Source organism: Oryctolagus cuniculus, chromosome 1 (assembly GCF_051225735.1).
Source record: "Oryctolagus cuniculus isolate XC-2025 breed Fujian yellow rabbit chromosome 1, ASM5122573v1, whole genome shotgun sequence".
NCBI classification, from domain to species: Eukaryota; Metazoa; Chordata; class Mammalia; order Lagomorpha; family Leporidae; genus Oryctolagus; species Oryctolagus cuniculus.
Window position 1 is genome coordinate 103,513,437 of NC_142867.1, and position 27,962 is coordinate 103,541,398.

Here is a 27,962-nt window from a genome sequence, read left to right on the forward strand (position 1 = left end):
CCTGCCTCCCAGGCCACCAAGATGAGGGTGAACCAATGGGTTGTGTCCAGCGGGAACACAAGAGCTGCAAGGACAGGGCCTCGTGGAACCAGGAGTGGCTCTGTCTGAACCAGGAGCAGTGGAATGAGCACTGTGCCCACGAGGTAGGAGGCTGCCACAGATTGCGCCCGTGCCCTCCTGCCCTTTTCCCTCCCATCCAAATGTCCAAACTCCCAGCCTCTGGGTGCAGCCCACTGACCCAGCCCCTGTAAACACAGAGGCCTGGACACTGCGCCAGGAGGCTAGAGAGAACAAGGGGGTACCACCCCCAGGGAGGTATCCCCAAGAAGTTTGAGTCTTTGCGCAGGTGTGTGCCACACCAGAAGATGCCCGTGGCTATGACCCAAGTCTAGGGCTTTGCCTATGCTGGGAACAACCCTCAAGTGGAACGTGTGGCCCCCTGTGCCCAGAGGGACAGAGACACAGCCTGCAGCTCAGCTGCCCTGAAGGCATCCCACAGATTTCCATCACTGAAGGCATCAGGAGCCAGGTACTGTATCCAGAGGTCCAGCCCCACCCCGAGTAATTTTTATTTACTTGCATGTTATTTGAGAGAGAGAGAGACAGAGACAGAATGAATATATGAATGAATCTCCTACCTGCTGGCTCTTCTCCAAATGCCCACAACAGCCAGAGCTGGGCCAAGCTGAACTCCATCTGCATCTCCCACATGTGTGAGAGGCTCTTAAGTACTTGAGCCATCATCTGCTGCCCCATAGATTGCATAGTAGCAGGAAGCTGGATCAGAAGAATAGCCAGGAATCGAATCAAGTACCACCATCCCACAAGGTGACTAACCGCTGTGCCAAATGGGTGCCTCAGGGCCTGTGACGTCTGCCTACAAAGAGGGAGCCCATAGGATGTGCTTATACAGGGGCCTAGAGGTCGCGGTGTAGTGACCCCATATCATTGGCACAACCTCTGCCATGTCTGAGTTTCCAGAAACAGAGAAAAGGCCTGTCAATCGAATTTCCTCCTGCATCACTTCCTGAAGCAGAAGTCGCTGGGATCAGAGGTCATGACGCGGGTTGCCCCTGCCCCAAGCAGTCCTCGGGATTCTTCCCACCACCTCCGCTCTCCCATCCCTGTCCGGCCATGAGACTGGGCTGGGGAAGGCCCTGTGCTCTCTGCGCCCAGCTGCTGAGCGAGCGCTGCACTCTGTGTCTCCAGGGAAGACCTGACCCTGGCCCTCCCCATTTCCAGGACTTTTACCTCCTGGACAGGCCCCTCTCACCACGTGCTGTGGGCCACCCCTGCCATTTGGGCCAGGGCCAGACGCCTGTTCCTCTGTATGTGGTCAAGGTGGACGGTAAGGGCACTGGACAGAGGGAACTTGCAGGGAGGCTGCAGCACAGGACCACATGTGTGCGAGCCCTGGCCTTAGCAGGGCTGGGGTGTGACGGGCAGCACATGCCCCTGGGGAAGGCTCCCTGAGAAGTACGTGTGACTTCTGACCCTTGGGTTTTGTTAGAAAGTTGGATTCTAGGCCGGCGCCGCAGCTCACTAGGCTAATCCTCCGCCTAGCGGCACCGGCACACCGGGTTCTAGTCCCGGTCGGGGCATCCAATCCTGTCCCGGTTGCCCCTCTTCCAGGCCAGCTGTCTGCTGTGGCCAGGGAGTGCAGTGGAGGATGGCCCAAGTGCTTGGGCCCTGCACCCCATGGGAGACCAGGAGAAGCACCTGGCTCCTGCCATCGGATCAGTGCAGTGCGCCGGCCGCAACGCGCCAGCCATGACGGCCATTGGAGGGTGAACCAACTGCATAGGAAGACCTTTCTCTCTGTCTCTCTCTCTCTCACTGTCCACTCTGCCTTTTAAAAAGAAAAAAAAAAAAAAGAAAGTTGGATTCTGCCACATGCAACTCAGGGCTGGACAGCTTGCAAGTATGTCCATGCACTGAGAAAACCCACCCCAGTGCCTGCAGGGTCGGCAGATCCTCGTCTTGTTCCAGAGCTCGGCTTCCTGGGCCTGACCAGACCAGGTCGTGAGCTGCTGCACTCGCTCGGCCTGCCCATCACCAACCCCTGGCATCCAGACCAGGATCCTGGTAAGCACCACAGCGCCACCCACCTCCCCAACACTGCTTGCACCATAGCACCCCCACCCCCACCACTTCCACTTTCCATCCTTGGTCCTTCCCAGACTGTGCACAACTCCATCCGAGAAAGTGGTCATTTGCCCTGATGCTCAGAATCTCACTTAGGGAGGCCAGAGAAAGGACATGTGATGCCTCCTTGGTTGCCGAGCCTCAATGCCACACACCTTGGGGACCTGCCACCCCCAGAGCCAGGCATCCGTAACCCCACCGTCTGCCTCCAAGTCAATGACACGCTGGCCTTCCTGGTGACCCGTGAGCATTACCCCCAGTACGACTTGTGAGTGTCCAGAGCTCACAGCCTGCCACCACGGAGGCCCCTGCCTCTGCCACCACCTCCCAAGGGAGCAGCCTCCCCACTTTCTCTGTCTCCAGGGGCCACTTCTACAACACAGTGGAGCGGTTTGACTGGGGGCGCTTGCGGGCCCTGGTTGAGGAGTCCCAGCTCTATGAGCACAGCCCCCAGCTCTTTCTACAGCAGTTCCAGCTGCCCGGAGTCTACGTCTTCCGTCTGAGCAGCAACCAGCATCGCAAGATGGTTTGTTTGTCTGAGGCTTTGCATTGTTTTCGGACACCATCCCCACCTCCCAGCCCAGTTCCCTTCCCTGGAAAGAGGAGGCTTTACAACCAGTGAGCAAAGGTCCCTAGAGAAGATGATGCCCCCCATCAAGGATCAGGGGCCCACAGTCCCAGCAGATGAGTCTAGGGATGCCAAGGTCCCCTCCTAACAGCTCAATATGTGATGAGGGAGGAGGAGAGGAGCGTGGAGGACGGTTCCACAGGTGTGTCCTGCAGAGCACCGGTGCCATCCAACGGCTTAGGAGCCCTGGCTCCCAGCCCTCCTGTGATCTCCCCTTCACATCCCAAGTCCAGAGAAGACGGGTCATTACCTATATAAGAAGGTGATGCATGGCCTGATTTACCCATGTGACCCACACATTATGCCGCCATGGAACCCAGTGTGCTATGTCACACACGGGACTGAAAGCTGCAATCAGCCAGCATCACTTCGAGAGGCTGTGTTCACCTAGCCCTGGAATGTGAAGACGGTGCCCCCCTAGGGAGCATCGCCTGATGTGAATGAGTTTCCCAGGAAAACCCAGAGCCTGGCCACCTGGCTCCCAGGTGTGCACAATGCTCTGGACTCCTCGGTTAGTGTGGACAGGCCTAGGCTCCCATCCCACCCCCTGGATGGTCTCTGGCAGACAGGACAGAGACTGAACAGCCTTCTTTCTACCAGTACCTCCGCACCCTCCCACCTGGAGGCCAGTGCTTTGCAGAAGGACCCTTCGCCTCCACGACTCCCAGGTATCTCATCCAAACTGGCATCGCCAAGATCCCCAGGCCCGTGAAGAGGTCTGAGTGGCCAGGAGTCCTGGGGGGGATTGTGCTGCTCCTGGGGCTCTGCCTGCTCCTGCTGGTGAGTACAACTGGATACCGCTACGCAAAACCACCTCCCCCAAGCCCTGCAAATGCATCTTCCTGTGCCTGTTTGCAGAAGGCATTCTTGCAGTTGCTATGGTGCACGGGTGACAAAAGGGCAGCCTTAGGCCTCCAGCGCTCACAGTGTGGTTGGGAGACCACAGACAAGGAAGTAAGTAGCGAGAGCACATGTTATGGAGCCACACAGAAAGCACGTCCAGGGGGCCCTAGCACACAAAGGAGGGAGAAGATCCTTCTCCCTGCAGGGTCAGGATACATTTTCCAGAACAGGTGATCTCAGAATGAGGCTTGCAATAGGCGACAATATTAAGAACACAGTCCCTGTACAGACAAGGGGGCTGGCGAGTTGGTGGCTGTGGGGTGGGGCTGAGAACGGGAGCACAGTTGGCCCTCTGCGTCCTCAGATCCCACACCCGTGGATACAGCCAACCAACCATAGAGCGAACATACCCAAAGAAGAAAAAGAAATTGCCTTGTTCAGAACATGCATGGGCATTTTCCTTGTCCTCACTCCCTAAACAGTACACTCTAACAACTATTTACACAGCATTTTCATTGCAATATGCCTAAGCATTCTACAGATGATTTAAAGTACAGGGTGTACAGGTCATATGCAAATGTATCATTTTGTATGAGGGACTCGTGGATGTTAGCATCTAAGGGGAGGTCCTGGACCCAAATTCCTTGTAGATAGCGAGGGACAGCTGCATTCTGAGCGAAGCAGAGACATGAAACAACACTGCCTAGGGAACCAAGGTGGCCCTGGGACCGCGGTGTGAGAGCATGAGGACAAGGATAAGGCTGATCCATTTGGTCTCTCTGGGATGAGATGAGGGTCTGGATGACCCTAGGCAGTGACTAAGAATTTGGGGAGAGAAAACATGGTGAGGCTATCATTTGTTCTGTAGCATATGGGGGGATTAGAGGAGGAAAAGCTGGAAAGAGAGAGGCCAAACAGTCCAAGCATGAGAGGATGAGGCACCTGCCCCACGGCTGAGCAGCATCTGCCTCCCGTCAGTCTCCACAAGGTTCACCTCTCCCTCCGCCGCCCCACTGTGTGCCCTGCAGTTGCAGTGTCACAGCCTCAGCTGGGCTCGGAAGGCCGCTCCCCACCCCACCTTCAGGACACACCAGCAAGGATACAACCTGGATGTCTACACTTCCCCAAGAACTGGGGTGCTCTCAGTGAGGAGAGGCCAGTCCCACCAAGACTCACATGCCCCCAGAGTTGAAGGGGGTCACGGTGAGTGACAGCCTGGGCTGGAATCCCAGAGAGGTCCCAAAATCCAAAAGGCCAGCTCCTGCTTCCTTTTTTTTTTTTAACTTTTATTTAATGAATATAAATTTCCAAAGTACGATTTATGGATTACAATGGCTTCCCCCACATACCGTCCCTCCCACCCACAACCCTCCTCTTTCCCACTCCCTCTCCCCTTCCATTCACATCAAGATTCATTTTCGATTATCTTAATATACAGAAGATCAGCTTAGTATACATTAAGTAAGGATTTCAACAGTTTGCTCCCACACAGAAACATAAAGTGAAAAATAATAGATGATTTTTTAAATGATGATGAAATCAGATCAGACCTATTGTCATGTTTAATCCCAGTGAGAGTCAACTTGGGAGTTGATAATTTTTTTTTTTTTACAGAGGATCAGTTTAGTATGCATTAAGTAAAGATTTCAACAGTTTGCACCCCCATAGAAACACAAAGTGAAATATATTGTTTGAGTACTCGTTATAGCATCAAATCTCAATACACAGCACATTAAGGACAGAGATCCTACATGAGGAGTAAGTGCACAGTGACTCCTGTTGTTGACTTTACCAATTGCTTCCTCTTTTTCAACTTCCTACATGGGTCACTGTTCAGTTCCTCTGCATGCATTCACTCCTTTGCTCAGTAGCTATGTACTGAGGGGCAGCCTTATGCCAGACACGGCCAGGCACTAAGAGAACACAGTGCAGAGGGGAGAAGCAACATGTAAATACAAACTAGTCTTCCCAAAAAGTCGTGTAGCCTTGAACGACATGTCCAAATCCAGACATGGGCAGGACTCCTTAGAGGACAAGTCGTGAGGTTGTCGCCTTCTACCCTTGCTACCCAAAGCGTGGGCCTCAGAGAGCATCCCTGTGATTAGTGTGTGCTTCCAGAACGTTAATGTGCATGCAAATTCCAGGGGGTGAGGGAAAATGGCATCTGGTTAGATAAGTCTGGGGTGAGACCTGAGATGCCACTGTTCCTTGGTACAGTTAATGCTGCTCACCCAAGGAACACACTTTTCGTCACAAGGCTGAACCCAGGCTGTTGAGGGTCCACAGGAAAGCTTGCATTTGTGTCCCAGGCAGCTAGCTGACCCTGCTTCCCATGCCCCCCCACTCCACAGGTGGGTGCTGGGAGGCTGAGGAGCAGGTGGACCTGGAGTGCTTTGACACAGAGGCCTTCTTTGGGGTCCTGCTCCGGCAGTCTCTGTCAGTGACCGCGAAACTCAGCCAGACCAAGGAGGAGGTAACCGGTGACACTGCCACCCAAGGCTAGGGGAGCAAGAACGGCTAGAAACGAATTCACCTCAGGGAGAGTTGATTATGGGACACAGAACCTAAAGAAATTCTTGGGTAATCAATGAGGAATCAGGGGGAAAAAATATGTGATCAGGGAAGATAGAAGACTTCAGATTAAATTTAGGACTGATTTTTATGAAATCTAGGGCCTCAGACCAATGGTGGGGAATCTATCAACCAGGGAGTCTCGAAGTTAGATTTCCATTCGGGACCTCAGTAACCCAATCTTGGTGATCCGACCCATTCCAGTAGGTGACAGATATTGGAGCAAAGAGAATGCACTGGAAGTCCAAGCATCAGACCCGGGCCAGGGGTTCCCCAGATGGAAGGTCTGCTGGGGCTTCATCAGTCCTAGGTCTAGCATCTTAGCAGCGTTGGTTCCCTGGAGTCTCTCCAGTTACTGGCAGCAGAGGGCGCTACAACCACAGCACTGAAAGGCTGAGTGGCTGCGAGAACCAAGTTCCCAGCTGGAATCCCCCCACTCTCTCACAGCTCAAACTACTCAACCGCGAACTCCTGAGCGAAGCCCGTTCTCTCCGGCAGCTGTGCAGTGCCCCACGCTGCATCCCAGGCTGCGCTGATCAGCTGCCGGGGAGCACCCAGAGGGAGCAGCAGCAGGTTGGGCTTTGTTCACATCCTGCATTTTGTCCTGGAGGCCCAGGCTCCCTCCCCTTAGCCCCTCTCCCATCTGTGCCCTTCTCCCTGGTTCCAGGGCTCTTAGCTACAGCCCCGCCACCATCCCCAGGAATCTTGCACCCCTTCACTGCCACTGCTATGCCGGCCCAGGATACTCTGCCATTCCCAGGGCAAGCTGGGTCCCCAAAGGCCCCCACCCCCAGGCTGCTGTCCCTGGTGGCCATTGCCCCCGTGGGGTAACAGTAAGGTTGTCTCCGACCCAGGCTGCTGAGGCAGCCGCCAGTGCGGCAGAGGCGGCGGCCAGGCAGAGGGGGCGCCTAGCAGGCGAGTATGCAGCAAGCCTTAGGCACCAACTGAAGCACCTTCGCCAAGACCTCCGCGCCAGGCAGGAGCAGTGGGCCTCTTTCTGCTCGGCGCTGATGGAGGCCCGGTGGCTACTGCAGGCAGGGGTGGCCTCCAGACCAGAGACATCCTCCCAGGCTGAGCAGATTCGAGAAGGGTGAGTGTTGTGTTAACAAGGATCAGCCATACGGAGGGATGAACCGGAGACTGTGGCTTGGTGAGGAGCAGGACCCCTCCTTTGCCCACCCCTAACTGCTCCTGTGGCCCTGCAGGGTAACTCCTCAGCTGGACACTGTACTGGGCCAGCTGTCCCAGGTAGTGCTACAGGAGGGCCACCGCCTGAAAGCCTGGGGCATCCTGGGCGCCGGCACCGGGGCGGAGCTGCTGCGGCCAGGTGAGCCCTGCTCAACCTCCACCAGGCTCCCCCTGGAAACCTGCCCTGCAGACGACACACTCTACAGAAACCCGAGTTCCACCCCCCCACCCCCTGCCAGGGTGGAGGAGAAAGAGGAGGACAAAACAAAACAGAAGCCTCTGCACAAAAGAGGGAGCCTCAGAAATTAGAGGGACCAAGGAGGAAACACACGAGACCACCGCCTGTGACAGATCAGGTGGCACTTCCTGAACGCAGGGGCCAGCCACGTGAAGGCCAGCAGCCAGGTTTGAGTGAGACCGGCTGCCTTTGTCTGGAAAAGAGGTCCCTTGAGGACTTGCAGGCATGACGAGTTCTGGGAGTGCTCCAGTCCCATCTCGTCACCACCATTTCCCAAGGCTCTCCCTGTCTCTGCTGGCCTGCAAGGACACAATGGCATATGCCAATGTGCACCTGCCCTGTCCTCAGGGAACACCACGACCATGGGGCTGGGGTGGAAGGCTCGCCAGCTCCTTCCAGTCACCAGCTAAAGGAGACTTCACCCATCCCTCTGTGCCTCGGGCCAGGACTGAGCTGAGCGTGTTCTTCCCTGTAGCCTCAGCAGAAGGTGTTGATGACACCAGTGTGAATCCCATCACCAAGTTGAGGGTTCCTGGCTCCAGCTGCGCCATGCTTCCAGCCAGCGGCCACCCGGGGCCCATACCCCCTGGCTACTTCATCCACCCTGACACCGGGCGCTTGCTGCCTGAGGCTGGACACCTGGGATATGATCTGCTGACCTCCACCCTGGTGCCCACCGCGGACTCCAACGCCAGTAAGCCCCAGCCCACTGACTCGCAGCACCATGGCTCTGGGTTTCAAAGTGGGGCTGGGGCTCACTGGGGGGTGGGAGGCTGGGGGGCGGGGCACAGCATGGGAAGCAGAGCTCTGTCCTCGGACAGTGGGGCTTGGTGAGCAGCAGATCCGAAAGCACCTCCTCCCCCCCTCCTGACCTTAACATTCCCGTGAGATGCAGAGGGTGCCTTCTTGGAGAGCATGGCTCAGTGAGAGAAAGCAGGTGCCTGCGAGTGCTCTTTTCCCCTATCCCATATGGCGAGGGAAGGAGGGCAGTGCGTTAAGGGCCAACGACACCACCCCATCTCCCTGTCCAGGTGAGGTCCGAACGTCAGGAGCTGCCATCCTCCCCTACGTGCCCTACCCGACCTGTCCGGCCACGGGATCCCCCCCAGCCACGCACCTGCCCATCTTGCAGCCAAGAAGGACGTCAAGGCTGGGGGCTCTCATGACAGACCCCATCACTGGCATCGAGGTGCCCGTACTGGCTGTGACACTGCACCCCCAAACAGGGCAGTGGCTCACTATTGGGGGAACATACTGCAATCCTCTCACCAAGACCTTGGCACCTCTAGAGTTGGGAGGCCCCATGGAGGATCCAGTCACAGGAGGCATCTCACCGATCCTGGGAGTCGGGTTGGACGAAGACACAGGTCTCCTGGCAGCCTTCAGTGCTGGGCCCCATCCTTGCCTCCCCTCAGTCCCCCGCGCTCCCTATGTTCTGGTGCAGGCTGCAAACTTTACCCCACCCCTCATCCTCCCTCTGCCTCCCACCTTCTCTCTTTCTTCTCAACTCCCTCTCCCCTTTCCCACCCACACTCCTGAAGCACTAGGATGGGAAGAGTAGCTGTATGGTAAAAGGAACCCCGAAGGGCTGCTCTTCCTCCTATCCCCACCGTGTGCCATCCTGTGCTGCCCTGTCCCTCCTGCAGCTCACTCATGCCCTCAGGCCCCGTTCTCTTATGCCTTCCTGGTCTGGGTCCCTATGCCGACACCGTCCCACTTTGTCCTCTTGTTTTCTTGCTTCCAGGTCAAGTGCTTGCACTGGGAGGGCTGAGAGATGCCTCGGGGAACCTCATGTTGCCTGGTGACAGCTTTGTGGAGCCGCTGAGTGGGAAGACAGTCCGGCTCCAAGGGGCTTCCCAACAGGCGGGCCGAACATCACCCCATATGGGAGGGTCACAGGCCCTGCTGGATGCCAACGTGCTGGTGGCCCAGAAACAAGTGATTGCAGTGCTACAGCAGTGCCAGCCAAGTCCAGGGTCAAGCGTACCAGGGCCCCTGGAGGCTGCCATCAAGGACATGAGACAGGCACTGGCCTTGAGTCTGCACCACATCCTGCAACAGGCTCAGAGACTACAGAGACAGCTGGAAGCCGCAGATAGCATCGAAGCCAGTGGCGGCAAGATAGGTACGTGCTGATAGGGGCTGAAGGCTCTGGGGCCCTGAAATCCCAGGCCCAAAGTGACCTGGTACTTCTGCGCCCCTCAGCCCACAAGCTCAGGGAGAGGAATGCAGTCCCACCGACCTTGCACACCTGTGACCAAGGGAAGAGAGAAGGAATTCAATGACTTCATCCCCTCACAGTTCACCTTTGCAAAGTGCACCTTCTCCTGTTATTTCACAGGATCACCCAACGCCATAAAAGGTGTTATGGACACTCATTTTGTAGCGGGGGGCCTGAAGTTCAGGGTTAAGTGACTTGCCCAGCCTGGGTCCCCTAGCTAGTTGGTGCAAAGCCAGGAGCCAGGCCTGTTGTCTGGATCTCCTGAGTCCTCACCTCCCACCTCGCTTTCACTCCTGCAACAGCCTTTAACTCCCCCCTCCCCAGTATAAACTCAGGAAAGGAGCCCACCCAAATCCTCCACCTCCTCCTACCCCCAGCCCTAATACCAGGAAGGGCAGGAAGAGCAAGTAGGAGTGGCACCTTCCTAGAGCTTATCTCTCTCACTCTTTCTAGGAGCTTCCGGCCAAGGTGTGACCAAAAAAAAAGAATCTGGGTTTTGAGGTCAGAACTGACTTGAGTTTGAAGAACTGTTCCACTATTTATGAACTCCTTGACCTTGGGCAGGCTACTAACCTCTCTCTGCTCCTGTTTCGCCACCTTTAAAATGAGGATAAAAATACTACATACATCATAGATTTAGGTGGAACACCAAACAAAATATAATTTCACAGAGAGCTCAGTTCACAATCTGACACCCAGCAAGTGTTCAAGAACGTGAGACCCTCCTCATCCCACTTTTCACTGTGGCCTGCAAATTCACTCAATTCTTCCTCGCTCCTTTCAGACCATCAGGGCGTTGTCCAGTCTTTCCTTCTGAATTCAAAGTTCCAAGTTGGGCCCAAAGTAAATATATACAGTTTTTTTAGAACAGTCTCTCTGGTCAGGGATGCAACATTTGAGCCTGGAAAAAGGCTTCAAAAAACCCTTGACGACTCCTCTTCCCACCCCTCCTCCCTGTTAGGAATGATGTGCTATCCTGGGACAGAGCTGTGGGTCCCAGCCCTGTACGGGATGGAGATCCCAGACCCTGAGGGCTCAGGGCTCATGGTGCCAATCCTGGGCATGGAGCATGATGGGAATTCTGGCAAAGCCACACCGCTGGCAGGCTCAATGGAAGATGCCAATGGTAAAGGTAAGAGGGAACCTGGAATCTCTGAGAGCTCCAGGGGACAGGAGTGTGACTTACCTCTGGAGAGAAAACCCTGCAAAGCTCAGAAGCCAAGGGACGGGTCACTGATGCTTCTGCTAGGACTGCTGAGACCCAAAATAAAGATAAGAGATCCCCAAATCCTGGGGCCACAGATCATCTAACCCTCTGTAGAGAAAACGGTGTCTTTTCAAAGACTAGTGCTCCAGAAACTCAGCATCTACTCCCAGTCCTGTGGCCATCAGGAAGCCCCCTATAAGCCAGCTCATAGCACCCTGAAGGATAGCAGGAGGCCTAGGGGCTGCAATTGTATCCCTCCTTACCATGTTTCCATCTTCTCATTACCGCCCCATCCATCTCACCTCCACCTCTGGTTTCTAATAACCAATGTGGGCTTGCATCCCACAGGTCTTGTCCCAATCTCAGTTGGGGCTCAAGCCATAGATCCCTTGACTGGGGAACCTGGTCCTGTCATTGGTGCCCAAACGGATCCCTCTGCTGGAGTGGTGGTGCCCATTGTCCAGGTGCTGGAGGCCTTGCCTCGGGGAGTGAGAGACCCTGGTCTGGTATGTAGGAGTGTTTATCTTGTTCATTTATTCATTCACTCAGCAACCACGTACTGAGAGCCTTCTGCGTCCCAGGCACTGTGCTAGGTATTGAGATGCCAAGACAATTAGATGAGGTGCCTGTCTCTGGGTTCTAACTGTGATGGTGATTTATAAGGCTGGTAAGGGAGCTCAGAGAAGGGGTGACTTGACCACACAGGGGAGAGTCCAAGGAAGGCTTCCCAAAGTAATGCTGAGCCTGAAACCTGAAAGAGGCGGCAGTGAAAATAAGCACAAAGCAGGCGGGAAGGAGGCCCTGGGCATGCCAGGAAAGCGAGGACGGCAGAAGCACAAAGGCAGCTGGGGAACCAGTGAGAATGCAGGAGGCAAATCATGACCAATCCGTGTGCTTGGCCAAGGCCAAGCAATGTGACTTTTATAGAGAAGTCTACAGGGAGCCCGTGGAGGGATGGTAAATGGGTGTGTGGTATGATCAGATGTGTTTTAAAGACTTTTAAATTTAGAATATATGGAATACAGAAAGACAACAAATTACTCATAAGCCTACTACATTTTAAAGTATGTAAATGAAGAGGCAAAATTCACCTCCCCGCTCTTCCCCTGCACCGCCACCAAGTGCCCCAGAGTGGTCCCTTCCACCCCAGCTCGCCTCTCCTTCAGTCTCTCCCACAAGACGCAACTACTGTTAACAGGTTGGCACACCTCCTTGCAGACATTTTTAATGCTTATGTATGTGAATAAATAATCAGCCTTCTAGAAAGTTCCCTGGCAGCTATGCAGAGGACGGATGGGAGCATGGCCAGACAAGAGCAGGAAGCCCCATCAGGAGGTTATATTGCAGTAATTCAGCCCTTGGCAGATCTCCACCAAAATGAAAATGAATTAGGGTCCTCCCATACCCTCTCAGTCTAGTTACAGTTCCAGAAACAGTGATGGGTATGTGATAAAAGATTTCTTGTTAGAAGCCAGGAAATTTAAATCTGAGCCCCAGTGCCCCTGTTCCGCAGATCAGTATGAAGAGGCCACAAGCAGATGTTGGGAACAATTTCCCACTGCCATGGGCTCTCCCCTGGCCTCCCCCAAGAGAGGGTAGTAGCCGGCGGCATGGGGGACTCTCGAGAACTTGGGTGTTAGGAGCAGGGGGAGGAGCATCAAACATCTTAGTAAAGAGGGGCATGGGTGTTACATTTCCATCCCCAATCACAGCCACTTCCTGTCAAGCTTAGTCTCAGCTGCCCAGGCTGGGGGACCGCCATGAGTTGTACAGCTTTGGGGATGGATACCCAGACCACATAGGGCTGTAAGCAGAAAAATATAGTGATCCCTAAACAGGCTGGACATTGCAGCTGGACCTCCTGGAGCGGGAGAGGAGAGCCCGGGAGCAGTATTGGCACAGCAAGGAGCAGGAGGAAGGGCAGCTGCTGGAACACCTGGGGCACCTCAGCCAGAGGCTCTGCTTCTCTCCAGGCCACGAGGCCAAGCAGCAGGTGAGGCCCACGGGCACCACCGCGTGGTCCCACTCATCTGCCGAGATCACACAGACTTCTCCCTGCAGATCTGGAGCCCTTGTCTCCCTGCTGACCACAGGAATGGAATTCACCCCAGGGAAGACATGGCCCCAGGATTCCCCAGCCCCTAGAGGCCCTAGATTTCAGTCACCCCCAGTGTTAGCAGCTTTGTGTTACTCTAACAAAATATCAGCTAACTTGTAAAGAGTCCAAGATTAGGCAGCTCCATTGCTTTAGCCTATGGTGATGGCATTCTTGGTAGCACAATCCCCAGGTAGCATAGAGGATCACCTAGCAAGAGACAGGGAGGTCTCTCTCTCTTTCTCCTTGCCTGCCTACCTGCCTGCCTCCCTCCCTCCCTCCCTATCTCTCTCTCTGCCTCTCTGTAACTCTGCCTTTCAAATAAATAAATAAATCTTGAGAGAGACAGACAGAGACAGAGAGACATGTGTCCATGTGTCTCCCTACAGTGCCACTGTGATTCCATCACAGAGGCTCCTTCCCAGTGACCTAATACAATCCGATCACCTCCCAAAGACCTCATTTTTCCCCCACAGAAATCTTGTATTTAAGAAATATGAACTTCATGGTTTCATAAGTATAACTTTAGGAATATAGTGATTTTTCCCACTGTACCCACCTTTCTACTCACACTCCCACCCCTCCTCCTCCTCCCTCTCGCATTCCCAGTCCTATTCTCCACTAAGATTCATTTTCAGTTAACTTTATACACAGAAGACCCACTCTATATTAAGTAAAGATTTCAATAATTTGCCAAAAAAAATCAACAACAACAACAGAAACCTGTTTCTCAACAGTCAAGACAAGGGCTGTTGAAAGTCATTGCATCTTGAAGTTAATTTCATTTTTTAGAAACTTAATTAACTTTAAAGAAGCACCCAAGAATGATACATCTTTTGTGAGCCCTTAGACATAATTATAATACATCTTTGAGGGCAGAGGTCCTGCATGGGAAGTTAGTGCATAGTGACTCTTGTTGTTAATTTAACAATTAATACTCTTATATATGATGTCAGTGATCACCAAGGCTCTTGACATGAGCTGCCTAGGCTATGGAAGCCCTTTGAATCCATAAACTCCATCAGTATTTAGACAAAGCCATAAGCGAGGTGGAAGTTCTCTCCTCCCTTTAGAGAAAAGTAGTACATCCTTCTTTGATGACCACTTTTCCATTGGGGTCTCACCCACCAAGGTCTTTCATGTAGGACATTTTTTGCCACAGTGTCTTGGCTTTCCATGCAGAGGCCTCATTTCTCAACCCCTGCATTAGGTTAAGTTTTCACCCTCTTAGTACCATTAACCTGGGAGGTTTAAACCTCTGCATGAGTTTGGGAGCCAAGTCACATTCAAACCAGGTACCCCCTGGTCTCCAAGTTCCCCAGGGGGAGGGAAGGAGAGGAGCAGAAGCCACCATGAGGCAGCCCAGCCCAGAGCTCCTGCCTTCCCATCTGTGCCCACGTCTTTGCACTCTCTGTCCTCCACAGCTGAAGGCTGCTGAGGAGGCGTGTGTGGCCCTGGAGTCCTGCTGCCTGCAGGAGACCGAACGGCGAGCCAGAGCTCTGAGCACACACAGCAGCCCTGAGCGGGGCCTGCTCTTTCAAGGTGGGACAGCATCTCCCAGGCCTGGATTCCCACTGCAGGAAGCTCCCGCAAGTGGTGCCACCACCTATGATCGCCCAGCGGGAGCCCCTCCCCCAGTGTATCCATTTCTCCCAGGCTCCCAGCCAGGCCCCAGCTCTTACCTGGAAGGATTCCCCAGCTCCAGTAAGCGCTACTATTCTCTCTTCTACTCCCTCCACTGCCATGCAGATCTTCTCTCTGCCCTTTGCAGCAGACAGAGAAGAGTGGGAAGAGGAGGCCCAGGTGGCGCAGGGCATGCGGAGGGTCCTGCAGAGTCTAGGGCAGGCAGCAGGAAGGCTCAGGCAAGCAGCTGGCCGGCTACAGGGCCAGGAGGAGGAGACATGGCTGCAGCAGCGGACGAGTCAGAGCCCAGAGACCTGGAACCGTCCCAGAAAGGTGAGACTCGGAGGCTGACACGGGGACCCCGCGGGACAAGCACATCCTCCATGTCATCCAATGTACTCTTCAGGGCCACGGAGCAGTCATGGGTTGGTGGGCCCAAGGGACAGTGGGTCGGCTGGGGGGTCAGGGGGCGTGAGGAAAGAGAGAGAAGGCCCACTTCAATTTGGGCCTTACGTTGCCTGTGTCCCAGGTGGTTCAGCATCTTGCTGATGAGCTGCGGGAGATGGTGAAGCAGAGACAGCACTTCCTGGATCGGGCCCTCGGTCGGCTGCAGTTCCAACGGGAGTGGAGCCGCCTCCAGCTCTGGCATGCCCAGGTACCCACCTCTGGACCTGGCTGAGGAGACCTGTATTTCCATCTCTTGGGGAGAAACTCCTTAAGTGGCCACATGGGACAGACAGGAACCAAGCCCTAAACTTGTTTCTGACTGTTTCCTCCTAGATAATGGCCTCAGGAACCCCTGTGTGCTTGGAGAATTACCCTGGAGACAGATTCTACGGAGCAGGCACCACAGCTCTCGGGGACAGGACGGCTGCCTGCCCCATCTTGGTCCCTTTCCTGAACGGCCTCACTGCTGCGCTAATGAGGGCTCAAGGCCACGGTCCCGGGCTGGGGGATCAGAGGCCAGGAGCAGGTAAGGCCGATCACTAGCCAGTCTAATGCTCCCTCCTGCTGCCAGTCCTTGTCAGGTTTTGATCAGTCCTCATACTACAAGCAGGGCTTCAGGCTCCATAGAAGCATAGCCACAGAAGGTTCTTTAGGAAGCACATGGAGAAACCAAACATACTATTTATTGCCATGTAATAAATTACCTCAAAATGCCATGGTTTAAAACACACACACACACACACACACACACAGTTTCTATGGCTTGAGAATCTCTGTATGGTTAGCTAGGTGCCAGGTCTCAGGGTCTCACACAGGCAGGGTGTCTGCCAGAGCCGAGCCAGCTAGGCTTGACGGGGGGATATTTGCTTCCGAGTTGCTTCTTGTGGCTCAGAGGATCTCAAGCCTTCAGTAGCTATTACCCAAAGAGAGTAGTTCCTGTCTTAAAGACTTCACAGGACAGCAAACAACAAGACAGCTGGCCTCCAAAGAAACAAGCAGGGGCATAAGAGAGGGAAGCAAGAGGAAAGCCATGGCCACTCTATGTCTCAATCTCGGGAGTGACATCCCATCCCTTTCACTATATCCGATTAATTGGAAGCACATCACTAGGTGTAAGCCACACCTGGGGAAGGAATTAAACTGCAGCACGGATACACACGAGGGCATCCTCCTAGAGCCTTGCTTAGATCGCACTCTTACCCCTCACTCTGACAGCTGCTGTCTTCCCTTCTGTTCAGATGCAGACAAAGACATCATCACCTGGACTTCACGGTTCTTCTCTATCCTGAAGGAAACAGGCGCCTGGTCCCAAGTCCACAAGGAAGGAGATGAAGTGCAAAAACAAGCACATCACAACCCAAGCAGCCTCTCCTGCCCTGCTGGCCCATGCTTAGACTCATCAAGGGGGAATGAAGGTATAGGGGTATAACCTCAGGAACGAGGACATCAGAATCCTGCCTTACTGATCTCTATTTCTCCACCCCCTCCTAAGGTTTTTCTATACAGGAAATAACTAATAGAAACAAGGGACCACTGTAATTATTACTGTGACCAGTTCCCAAAGAGGAATCCCTAAAGGCCATTTACCATCCCACCAAATACTCAATCTAAATCTTGGGGTTTGTACCCATATCAGCCAGCTGCATGTTACAAGGAGTTACTAGAACGTGTGAGAAGCGCAGAGACAAAGAAAAAGAAAAAGGAGGCCTTCCCCCCAAAAAAGGGACCCCAGATCACTTTATCAACACCACCCCCTTGGGATTGGAAGTCAAGACAGAATGTAGCTGGCCTGCCCTGCAGAGCCAGCTCAGCTTGAACTCACAGGAAGTGAGTGTGTGCCTTTCAGCAGAGCATGATGCAGATGGCTAGCAATCAGGTTCATGAACACCCCCGAACTTGAGACGGATAAGCAAACTGTGGTCTCCAGGCCAACTCCAGCCTGCCACCTGTTTTTGTATGGCTCATGAACTAAGAAGGCTTTTACATTTTTAAGTAATGGGAGGGGGCGGGGGGCATGCATTTGGCACTGAGGTTAAGACATCACATGGGATGCCCACATCTGTATCAGAGTGCCTAGGATTGACTGCCAGCTCTGATCCTAATTTCAACATCCTGTTAATGTGCACCCTGGGAGGCAGCAGGTGATGGCTCAAGTACTTGGGTCCCTGCCACACACTCAGGAGACCCAGATTGGGTTCTCTGCTCTTGATTTTGGCCTGGCTCAGTCCCAAATATTGTGTAGGCTTTTGAGGAGTGAACAAATGGATGTAAGGTAATTGTGTGTGAGTGTGTGTATGTGTGTGTCTCTCTCCCTTTCAGATAAAATAAATACCTGTTTAAATAGTTATAACCTGTTTAAATAGTTATATAATTCTTTTTATTTAAACATAATCTCTAACTAATATCCTTGCCTTTCTCTTTCCTTGAATCTCACAATCCATGTTTATATACTGCCACTAGAAATCATTACAAAACAGATCTGATCATTTAATCCCTTGCTTAAAAATGTCTGTTGATTCCCAGTTGCCTTTATACAAAAATCAAGGCTTTTGGGGCCAGCATGGTTGTAACAGATTGGGCAGCTACAGTTATTGGGCAGATTGGGGGAAAATAACAAAAAACCATTTGTATGGGGCCCTAAATAATATGCCATGTACTGTTTAAAATCTTTAGATATATTAATTCATTTAATCTTTATAACGGTACCATGAAGTAGGTATTCTACTCGTTTTGTAGATGAGGAGAATGAAGCTTCTGGCTAGGACTAGTAAACACAGATTGTATTACTAATGAGTAGTTCAACTGGAATTGGAATTCCATGCCAGGGAATCTTTCCCCAAGCTGGTGTCTTGAAAGGCAGAGTGATAAAGATCTTCCATCTGCTGGTTTACTACCCAAATGGTTACAAAGGCCAGGGTTGGTTCAGGCCCTCCATCTGGGTCTCCTACATGGGCGGCAGGGGCCCAAGCACTTGGGCCATCTCTTGCTGCTTTCACAGATAAGCTAGCAGGAAGATAGATTATTGGAAGCAGAGCAGCCAGGACTCGAATCAGCCCCTTGATGTGAGATCCTGGCACAGCAGGTGGCAGCTCAGCTCAGAGCGCCACAACATCAGCCCCAAGCCTGTACTTTTAACCTGCTTCTCCATAGGAAAAACTGTCCAACACTATTAGGGCACTGCCAAAAGAGACATCTATTCTGGTGAGTTTGCAGGAGGTCAGACCGCTGGGTATAAGAGCAGCAGGAGAAGGCTTTACAGGGGAATGAGGCCCTGTTTATACCACATGGACAGGGAACACTAACTTGGAATTCCAGTGCTGGCCACTGGCTGGAGAAGCCTGTAATAGTTACTGTCCAGCTCTTTCCAGAAAAGGCTTGCCGACTCCAGACCTTGACAAGGTGACCACTAATTCCTCCTCCTTTTAGGAGAAGAACTAAGAACAAGAGGAGCAGAGAAATGGGCCTGTTTTGAAGAGCTCCCTTCTTCCCTTCACCTTTCCTTGACTTGGGATTGGATTGGCTTTCTTAGTTCGAAAGCAATTTTCTTTACCTTGTCTCATGCGCACCCGGGAATCCTAGCTCTCATTCTACAAGACAGGGGAAGCTTATTATTCTTTTTTTTTTTTTTAATGGATGAGAAAACCAATGCTCAAAAGAAGTGATTTCCTCAAGGCTTCACAATGCCTGGGCCAGAGCACAAGTCTTCTGCCTGCTATATTCTGATGCCTAACACATTTTTCATTATTTTCTCAAGAATGAAGATAAATGTTTAAAATACCCAAAGCCCATTATAAATAATTCAGTGAGGGGCTGGCATTGTGGCACAGCAGGTAAAGTCATGGTTGGAAACCATGGAAAGTATCCTTTGTGGGCGCCAGTTCGTGTCCTGGTGGCTCCATTTCTGATCCAGCTCTCTCCTAATAGCCTGGGAAAAGTAGCAGAGGGTGGTGGCCCAAGTGTTTATACCCCCTGCTACCCACACAGGAGACCTGGATGGAGCTCCTGGCTTCTGCCAGGCCCAGTGTGGACTGTTGCAGCCATCTAGGGAGTGAACCAGTGGATGGGAGATCTCTGTCTCTCCCTCTGATCTTCAAAACAATTTATTTAAAAAATAATAATCTGTAGGGAAGTAAGATATCTAATCCAGCTAACATTTACCAAAAGCTTATTGTATGCCAGATGCTGTTCTGGGTACCTGACATTTAACACACCCAAACAACTCCAAGGGTTTAAGAGAAGAATCAACTGTCCTCTTCTCTGGACCTCATTGTGTCCTTATGACTCCCCTATTCCTATGAAGTACGATTCAGTCACTTTTCCGTGAAGACGGGCAGGAGAGCCCGTGGTACAGAGAATCAATAGCACAGGAGGAAGGAGGAAGGAGGAAGGAGGGATGATGTTGAAAGGACACACCTAAGGCTTTTTCTAAACTGGGTGGTGTTGCTGCCGGTGTATCACTGTTACTAGTTAATCTCTGTTGCCCCAAAAGGCTTTTTGCAGGATCTCCTTAAGCCTCAGACAATGCAGAAGGAAGAGCTGATAATTGTGCAACCCACAGACCTCTCAGCCAGGGAGTTTGTGGTTTACCAGTATGGTCTCTCCATCCTGCACCTCCTCATCCCCCAGCTGCATGTAAGTCTGGCTTGTGGCCTCTTTGTGGAGCAGCTGCCCATGGGGCAGGCACCCCTGAACCCTAGAAAGCCAGGGTAGCCAGGAAGGAGTCTTTGAAGAAGATATTCCCTGAGATTAAGCACCTGGAGCAGTGAACTTTCCAGTCATCCCTTAACAGGACTCATAGGTGTTGTTTTACCAAAGTCTAACCATTCAAATGGTACTCATCATAGGTAGAATGAATTACCTACTTTCTACATGCAAGAAAGTATTCTCAGAATCTGCATGACTAACTCAGTCGGTGTTATTTTTCTCATATTAAAATTAAAGGAAGAAGATAGAGTAATTGAGTAAACTTGCCTACAATCACAGAGCCAAAAAGGTAGAGCCAGGGCAAGCATCTTGTGTGTCAAAGCTTACAAGTCCTTATGCCTGACTACTGGTTTAGTCCACCTTGGCTTAGAAAAGCAGCAAGTTGTCATAGTTAACATAAACTTTAAGTAGATACTTTCCATTTTCCTGTACTGTATAGTGAAGCAACTTGCCTCCTTCTAATTTAGATTGATGATCAAATGCATTTACTTCCCATTAATTTGGCTGACATTATATAGCCGAGTTGCAAGAGAACCTTTTAAGTAAACAGATGAGCTTTTCATTTAAGCTTGTTTTTTCATCTTTTCCAGGCTCCAGAAATCACTCTGCAGATTGCTTCTAATCTTCCTGCCATGGAAGTCTCAGGCAATGCCTTCCAAGGTTCCTTCTTCTATCAGGTGCAGCAAATTCATTGCCAGATGCTAGTTATGAAATTTTAGGGTCTAGCAAAGAAACAGATGCATAAAGAACAGATTTTATAAAACATTTTTCTCTCTCAAATCTTGATATATTTCATGTCATATTTTCTCCCTTTGGAAATAAGTCATCTAGCTAAAGCATAATAAATGTCACTGTGTAACAGCTTTCTCTAATCAGTGAAATGAGTACGTCCTGGCTCATGCCCAGAGAAGCATAATGACTTTGTGCCCATTAATGGATCTGTCATTATCAAAGCCAGTGGTTCCAGACTGGTGTTTCCCGAAAGACTCATGGTTCCAGCTTCAGGAAATCTTGCATAATCAGCATCTTTCTACAGAAAAAGATCTAAGCTGTTCCAATACTGCTAGCCTTTCCAATCTGTCAGTTGGAGGAGCCTTGCAGGTAACTCTAAGCTGGTGTCTGTAGACCTTAAATACTAATGACAGGCCGCTGGTAATCAACAATTCTGAGGAGGGACTGCTCATCAATGTCAGAGGACAAGAAGTGGTTTATACTTGATTAGGAGATTGTTAGGGAGTTGACTAAGAGCAAAAAGTACTCATCTACGATGTATTCCTTGGGCATTTCTTTCACTGGATCCTGAATGAATCTCTATGAACTAGGCAAGAATTTAATCCAGTTTTACTGAGGGAAAAACACATACAGAACTCACAGAGTGCAAAGTGCCTTGCATACACTTACTCATTCACAACTTAAGCAGCCCTATAGCAAAGGGCCTCTTATCTCCATTTTATAAATCAGAGAATCAAGACCCAGAAGTGTGACTGAAGTCCAGGTGTGTTTGACAGCAAATTCATTCTCTCAACCCAAAGCTGATTCAAGGGACAGACCTCAGATTGATTCCAGTCACCTAAGGCTTTTCCATGCTAACTTGTGGCCTTTTAAGAGAACGAATAAGGGAGTTATTTCAAATCTGTGGCAAGACAGGTGATCTGAATACTCTAAAGGCATGAAGACAAAGCCCAAGAGCCCCTAAGGCAGGGATTCTTCCACTGTGGTTGTGGATCTCCTGCATCCACTCTCAGCAGCTTGGAAAAAACGGAATGCCTTGGTCTTTCCCGAAGCCTATAGAACTAGAAATTATAGGACTGACCCCCCAAATTAGAATCACTCCTTTGTGATTTTATAACCTGGAGCCTGAGGAAACAGTGATTGGATGACATTGGAAAAAGACAAAAATACATGAAGAACTTTTGCCTTTAATGTCTAATAGTCTATAATCTGTAAGATGGAAGAAGCAAGAAACAATGAGAAATGGTAGAGAAAATGACCTACTCAGAGTTGAATGATTTCCCCCTGGTCTTCTTTTCAGTAAATTTCCATTAGTCTCAAGGAGTCCTACTTTAGACTGTACTTATATAAAAGCAGAAAAAGCAAGTGACAGTAAAATTGTTCTCTGAGGTTGACATCTTCTCCACTCAGAGTGATGAAAGCATACTGTCTGTTGGGAGAGAGTGTTTGGCGTCCGTGGGAAGCTTCGTTTTACTCTTGATCCACTGCCTGGCCCACATCACAGCCGGGGACCTGCAGCAGGACTCTAATCCTGTCTTTCAGAGGTCATTTTATGAGGTATTTGTAACACGCACAGGACTTTTTGCTTCTCTTTCTCTGTCACTCAGACCATATTCCCTGGAAAAATAAATGCTGTAATCTCTACCATTTCAAATCCTTTAAGTCCCTTTGGTGGCCTTTGGTTCCTACTGCTGGTCCAGGAAAAGGATTTCCTCATTAAATTCAATGTGCGGGCTGGCACTGTGGCACAGCAGGTAAAGCCACCACCTGCAGTGCCAGCATTCCATATGGGTGCTGATTCGAGTCCCAGCTGCTCCACTTCCCATCCAGCTCTCTTCTATGGCCTGGAAAAGCAGAAGATGTCCCAAATGCTTGGGCCCCTGCACCCCCATGGGAGATCTGAAGAAGCTCCTGGCTCCTGGCTTCAGATCGGCCCAGGTCCAGCTGTGTGGCCATCTGGGGAGTGAACCAGCAGATGGAAGACCTCTCTCTCTTTGACTCCCTGTAACTCCACCTTCAAATAAATAAATCTTTCCAAAAAAATTCACTGTGGTGGCAAATAACAAACTGCACACACCACTTGCTAAGAAAAGTGACCTTCCAATAAGAACAGCATCACAACCTACTGTATTTGCCAATCCAGAAACCTCACCAAAACTGCTAATGACTATAGCAATCCAATGTCAGGACTATAGAGGATGATAGATCTCAAGCCCCATTTTTCTTTCAACTATCATTTTTAAAGTTTTAATAGCGATTGCCTAGAAGGTCTACTGATTTGTCCCCCTTACCTTCTCTTTCTTGAGCAGGGCCTGAAGGCCTGTCTCAGGGAAGCATTCTCCACCACACTGCAAATGTCAGCACTTTCCTGGGACAGCAAGTCTGACCGAAGTTTAAGTGCTGTTCTGCTGGGAGAGCAGCCAACCTCTGAACAAGAAAGAGATCTTCTGTCTAAACTCATAGAGGTGAAGCACGAGTCTCACTTGGAGCCAGAGTCATCAGAAGAGGTAACTGTGTTGTGTGCCACGTGGTCTTGATCGAAACCGACCTCTGCACATAGTAAACACCTCAGTGTGCAACCTACTCAGCTACACCTGGCCTCCATAGGCTGCCCCACTGCCTTGACGATCTGGTTCTCAAACCACATAGGATAATTTCTGTAAAAATCCTATGTTGCATAAAGCAGACATAGTCACACAGCTCTGTGAGTCATGGGGACCACACATGTGGGTCCATAGGTACCTTCCTGTTTCACTAACATTATCAATAAGTAAGCAGAATCCCATCTGTGAAACTCACTGTGACTCAAAAACTAAATTAATTAATTTTTTGGACAGGCAGAGTTAGTGAGAGAGAGACAGAGAGAAAGATTTTCCTTCCGTAGGTTCACCCCCCAAATGGCCACTACAGCTGGCGTGCTGCACCGATCCGAAGCCAGGAGCCAGGTGCTTCTCCTGGTCTCCCGTGCGGGTGCAGGGCCCAAGCACTTGGACCATCCTCCACTGCCTTCCCAGGCCACAGCAGAGAGCTGGACTGGAAGAGGGGCAACCAGGACTAGAACCCGGTGTGCCAGCACTGCAGGTGGAGGATTAGCCAAGTGAGCCGCGGTGCTGGCCTCAAAAACTAAATTTAGACACTCAAGTGCTATCGAGTCTACCCAAAATTTCAAAGCATTGTTTTCTGTGCAAACTTGACACTGGTCTTCTTCCTACACTATGTAAAAGTACTTTTATGAAAATCTCAGTCTTTTAACTACTTAAAAATCATAAAATTTAAGTCAACGATCTTGAAAGGATTGTCTTTCTGCAAAAATCCATTCTTGAGTTCCAAATAAAAATATGCTCGTTTATACCAAACTTTATAAAGTTTCAAGGCATCTTTTATGCATGTATTGTCTCATTTTATCTGCCCAGCAACCCAGGAAAGTAGGTAGCATACCTATTTTCAGCAGTATCATACATTTTAAGGAACGAGTCAGAAGTGTGCCCAGATTTGTGAAGCTATTTGTAGTGGTGGATCAGACTAGAGTCTCAATCTCTCGACTCCTAACTAGATGTCCCAGATGTACCTTTCCCTAATTCATTCAACTCCGACTGCACTTTCCTTCTCACTATTCTTCAGACACATAGGTACATTCCGCTTGGAAGTGTTTCCTCTGCCTGAACTCTCCCCTTCCTCTAAGGTGGTGGTTCTCAACCAGGAACAAGTTTTCTTCCCGCAAGACATTAGGCAATGTCTGGTGACATTTTTGATTGCTATGATTCAGGGGAGAGGTGATGCTAGTGGCAGCTACTGATAACTGGTGGGTAGATGCCATGGAGGCTGAACAGCCTATGATGCATAAGGTCATCTCCAAAGCATTGTTCATCACAAAATGCTAATAATGCCTAGTTGAGAAGAGCTAGCCTAAGAATTAGAGTATACCCGATTCCCTTACCTCACTCAAGTCTGTTCAACTGTTACCTTCCCAGTAAGCTCTACCCTATTCCAAGTTAATTTGCAACTCTTTTCCCTTACTCGTCAGCTTTACCTTACTACGCTTTATTTTTCATCCTATATCACTTTCTAACATAGTGTATGATTTACTTACTAATGTATGTTGTTTATTGCTTTTCTTCCCACACTAGAACTTAAGCTCCATGAGGGCAGAGATGTGTATCTGTCTTGTCTCCGGGTGTAACCTGTGTGTCAGGCTCAGGATAGTTTGAAATACATTGTGTTAACAGATTGATATGGTCTTGATACTATATCCTGAAGCATCACAACCTACGAGAACTAACCAGAAGGCATTATCATCCAGCCTGTGTATTTAAAAAGTTACGAGCAATACCTCATTTAATCTTCCCTCATTGCCCTCATAAAGCAGCAGCTACTTTTATTCCTAACTTACAGTTGAGGAAACTATGCCTTCTAAGTGTTAATGACAGTCTGCCACAGGCACACGGATAGTTGTGAGACTGAAACAGCGATTAGACCCTCTGCCACTCACTGTCTATGGAAAGGCCTCGTTTTACTGCGAGAACAGCGGTGTAGAATACACTCAGATCCGTGTTCTGGCTAAGAAAACCTGAGAGTATTTCAAAGAAATGGGAACAAGGGTATTAATTCTGTTCTCCACATTCTCTACAGTACATTAAGAAAAACAAAGATCTTCTCCTCTTCATCCACATGGAACACTTTCTGAAAAGTATCCTCACCACGGAGCATCGAATGCTAAGAAATCCAAAAAATCAATTTGAAAGTGAAGATAAGGTCAGATGCCCTTATGATCAACAGCATTAAGGGCATAGTCTGCAATATACCTTGGAAGTTATGTGTTTGGGTCCATACTTATGACAGAGTATGTCATCAGAACAAAGAATTAGGACCCACCAGTGGTATGAATAAGTCATATCATCTTTTACCTTATTTAAGACTTTCCTGGGTCTGCTGGAATCCTGGCTGCTCCACTTCTGACCCAGTTCCCTGCTAATGCACATGGGGAAAGCAGAGGATGGCTCAAGTGTGTGGACCCCTGCACCCATGTGAAAGACCTGGATGAAGCTCTGGGTTTCAGGCCTGCCCAGCTCTAAGTCATTGCGGTCATTTGGGGGAGTGAACCAGCAGATGGAAGATCTCTAAACCTAAGATTTCTCAATATATGGAGGACCCTAGATCTCAAAGAGCACCTAAGAGATCAGAGTTTCTGAAGTATTAGTCTTGAAAGACAGACCTGAGACTTAGGCTTGTCCCTCATTCACCCAGGTGGAAGAGAATTAAGAGTTAGAACATAGGTCATTGGCCTCCTCATTCAGACTTTCTTCTACTACATCATGATAATATCCAATTCTATTTTACAAAGGGTTCTAACTATAAGCATTTAAAATGTTGTATCTTTTAAGAACTGATGTCTTTGTTCTAAGCCACCATTAATATTTTGTAAGATTGGTGCACAATATTGGAATAGGAAATCCCCAAAGTTTTCATGTTCTTCATATAGAGTGCTGTGGAGGTCAAAATCAGCAACTAGCAACCCAGAAAAATGACTGTGCACTGATGACTCCAGCCCTGGCCCCCAGATTACTTCAAAATTATCACCAATGTCTGAGATGAAAATACTTTTAAACCTTTATTAAAGTATAACAGCTTTAAAATTGAAATCATAAATGAAATCAACGAGTTGTACAACGTGAACACTCCTTCAGAACACACATCCAGATAAAAAAAAAAAATAGAACATTTCCCGCCTCCCAGATGTACTATGTACCTCCTTCTAGTCACCAGCCTTAAGAGTAACCACGCTGGGGCCAGCACTGTGGCAAAGTGGGCTAAGCCCCCACCTGCTGCACCAATTCATCTCCCAGCAGCTCCTCTTCTGATCCAGCTCTTTGCTATGGCCTGGGAAATCAGTAGAAGATGGCTCAAGTGCTTGGGCCCCTGCACCTGCGTGGGAGATCCAGAGGAGCTCCTGGCTCCTGTCTTCAGATTGGCCCAGCTCCAGATGTTGCAGCCGTATGGGGAGTGAACCAGTGGATAGAAGACCTTTCTCTCTCCCTCTCTAACTCTGCCTCCCAAATAAAATCTTTAAAAAAAAAAAATCACTATCCTGTGGGCCAGTGTTGTGGCATGACAGGTAAAGCTGCCGGCTCCAACACCAGCAACCCACATGGGCACTGGTTCAAGTCCCAGCTGCTCCACTTCAATCCAGCTCCCTGCTATATGTGCCTGGGAAAGCAGCAGAGGATGGCCCAAGTTCTGGAAACTCTGTACCTATGTGGGATACCTGAATGGAGGTCCTGGCTTCAGTCTGGCCATTGCAGCTACTTGGGGAGTGAGCCAGCAAACAGAAGACTCCCTCTCCCCCTCACTCCTCTTCATCTGTGTAACTTTGCCTTTCAAACAAACAGAATTTAAAGAAAAAAAAAGTAACTACTGTCCTGAATTCAAACATTATAAATTGTTCTTGCTTTTTCATGAACTTGATAAAAATAGAATCATAAAATGAGTTCCTTTATTGCTTCTTTTATTCTGCTTTGAGATCCACTCATACTATTGCATGTAATTGTGGACTCTTTGCTGTAAGGTATATTGTGTAGACATATTATATGGACATATCATAATACACTTATTATTCTACCGCTGATATATATGTGGGTATTTTCTTCTCTGGGGATTATGACAAAGAGACATACCTTCTGGTGACTAAATCAAGTATGTTCTTAATAGAAATCCTGAGTCTTAGCATATGGATGTTGTTGCTTGGTTGGTACTATCTACTAAAGCTGAGTTCCAAAGCTGTTAGGACTGTACTCCACCACCAGTACTGGCTAAAGGTTCAGGTTGCTTTCTATCTTTATTAGAGCTTACTTTCTCATCTCATCCTCTCCTGGGTGTGCAGAATCTCATAGTTTTAGTCTGCATTTCCCTGATGACCAAAGTGAGCCTCTGTCACATTTAGGTACCTCTTGAATTTCTTATAACTTGTCAAGCCTTTTACCCATTTTATTTTGAATTGCTTTCTGTTTATTTGTAGGAACTCTTAATTCCGCAGATATTTTCTTCATCTTATGAGCTGTTTTTAGATCTAGAAACAGTCAATTTTGTAGAACAGAAGAAAATGGGGATCTCATTTTAGTCTGTATGATTAAAGTGTTAAATATATAAAACATCTGCTGAGGCTAAGAGAATTCCTTCAAAATATGAAAAATTCATGTAGCAATCACATAAATCCATATTATAGTTTTGGATATGTATGTAGAATGTAACAGGGTCTCATGCATGCCACAGAAATCTGCTAATGTTTTCACTGTGACTAAGAAAAATGACTAGACCACATCTTAC

At 49.7% G+C, this 27,962-nt stretch overlaps 1 protein-coding gene across 1 annotated transcript; it reads left to right on the top strand.

Moving 5' to 3' along the window:
- Window positions 1-27,941, top strand: LOC149128530 (uncharacterized). Its single transcript, XM_089304052.1, has 28 exons — window positions 1-143; window positions 347-529; window positions 1,243-1,348; window positions 1,990-2,085; window positions 2,242-2,413; window positions 2,509-2,671; window positions 3,374-3,553; window positions 4,645-4,819; window positions 5,968-6,089; window positions 6,635-6,760; window positions 7,042-7,277; window positions 7,393-7,514; window positions 8,089-8,307; window positions 8,645-8,980; window positions 9,358-9,738; window positions 10,796-10,966; window positions 11,390-11,547; window positions 12,894-13,034; window positions 14,561-14,678; window positions 14,908-15,092; window positions 15,289-15,414; window positions 15,540-15,732; window positions 16,445-16,565; window positions 19,685-19,838; window positions 20,501-20,587; window positions 22,053-22,199; window positions 22,952-23,149; window positions 25,272-27,941. Exons 1-28 carry the CDS (start codon window positions 36-38, stop codon window positions 25,422-25,424), a joined length of 4,677 nt encoding a protein of 1,558 aa, XP_089160178.1. The 5' UTR covers window positions 1-35; the 3' UTR covers window positions 25,425-27,941.
- The last annotated feature ends 21 nt before the right edge of the window (window positions 27,942-27,962 follow it).

Excerpts from the sequence above, each read along its gene's own strand:
- LOC149128530 (XM_089304052.1), top strand. The coding sequence starts at position 36 with ATGGGTTGTGTCCAGCGGGAACACAAGAGCTGCAAGGACAGGGCCTCG. Across the intron at positions 2,414-2,508 it reads CATTACCCCCAGTACGACTT|GGGCCACTTCTACAACACAG; the intron begins GTGAGTGTCCAG and ends CTCTGTCTCCAG. Across the intron at positions 4,820-5,967 it reads CAGAGTTGAAGGGGGTCACG|GTGGGTGCTGGGAGGCTGAG; the intron begins GTGAGTGACAGC and ends CCCACTCCACAG.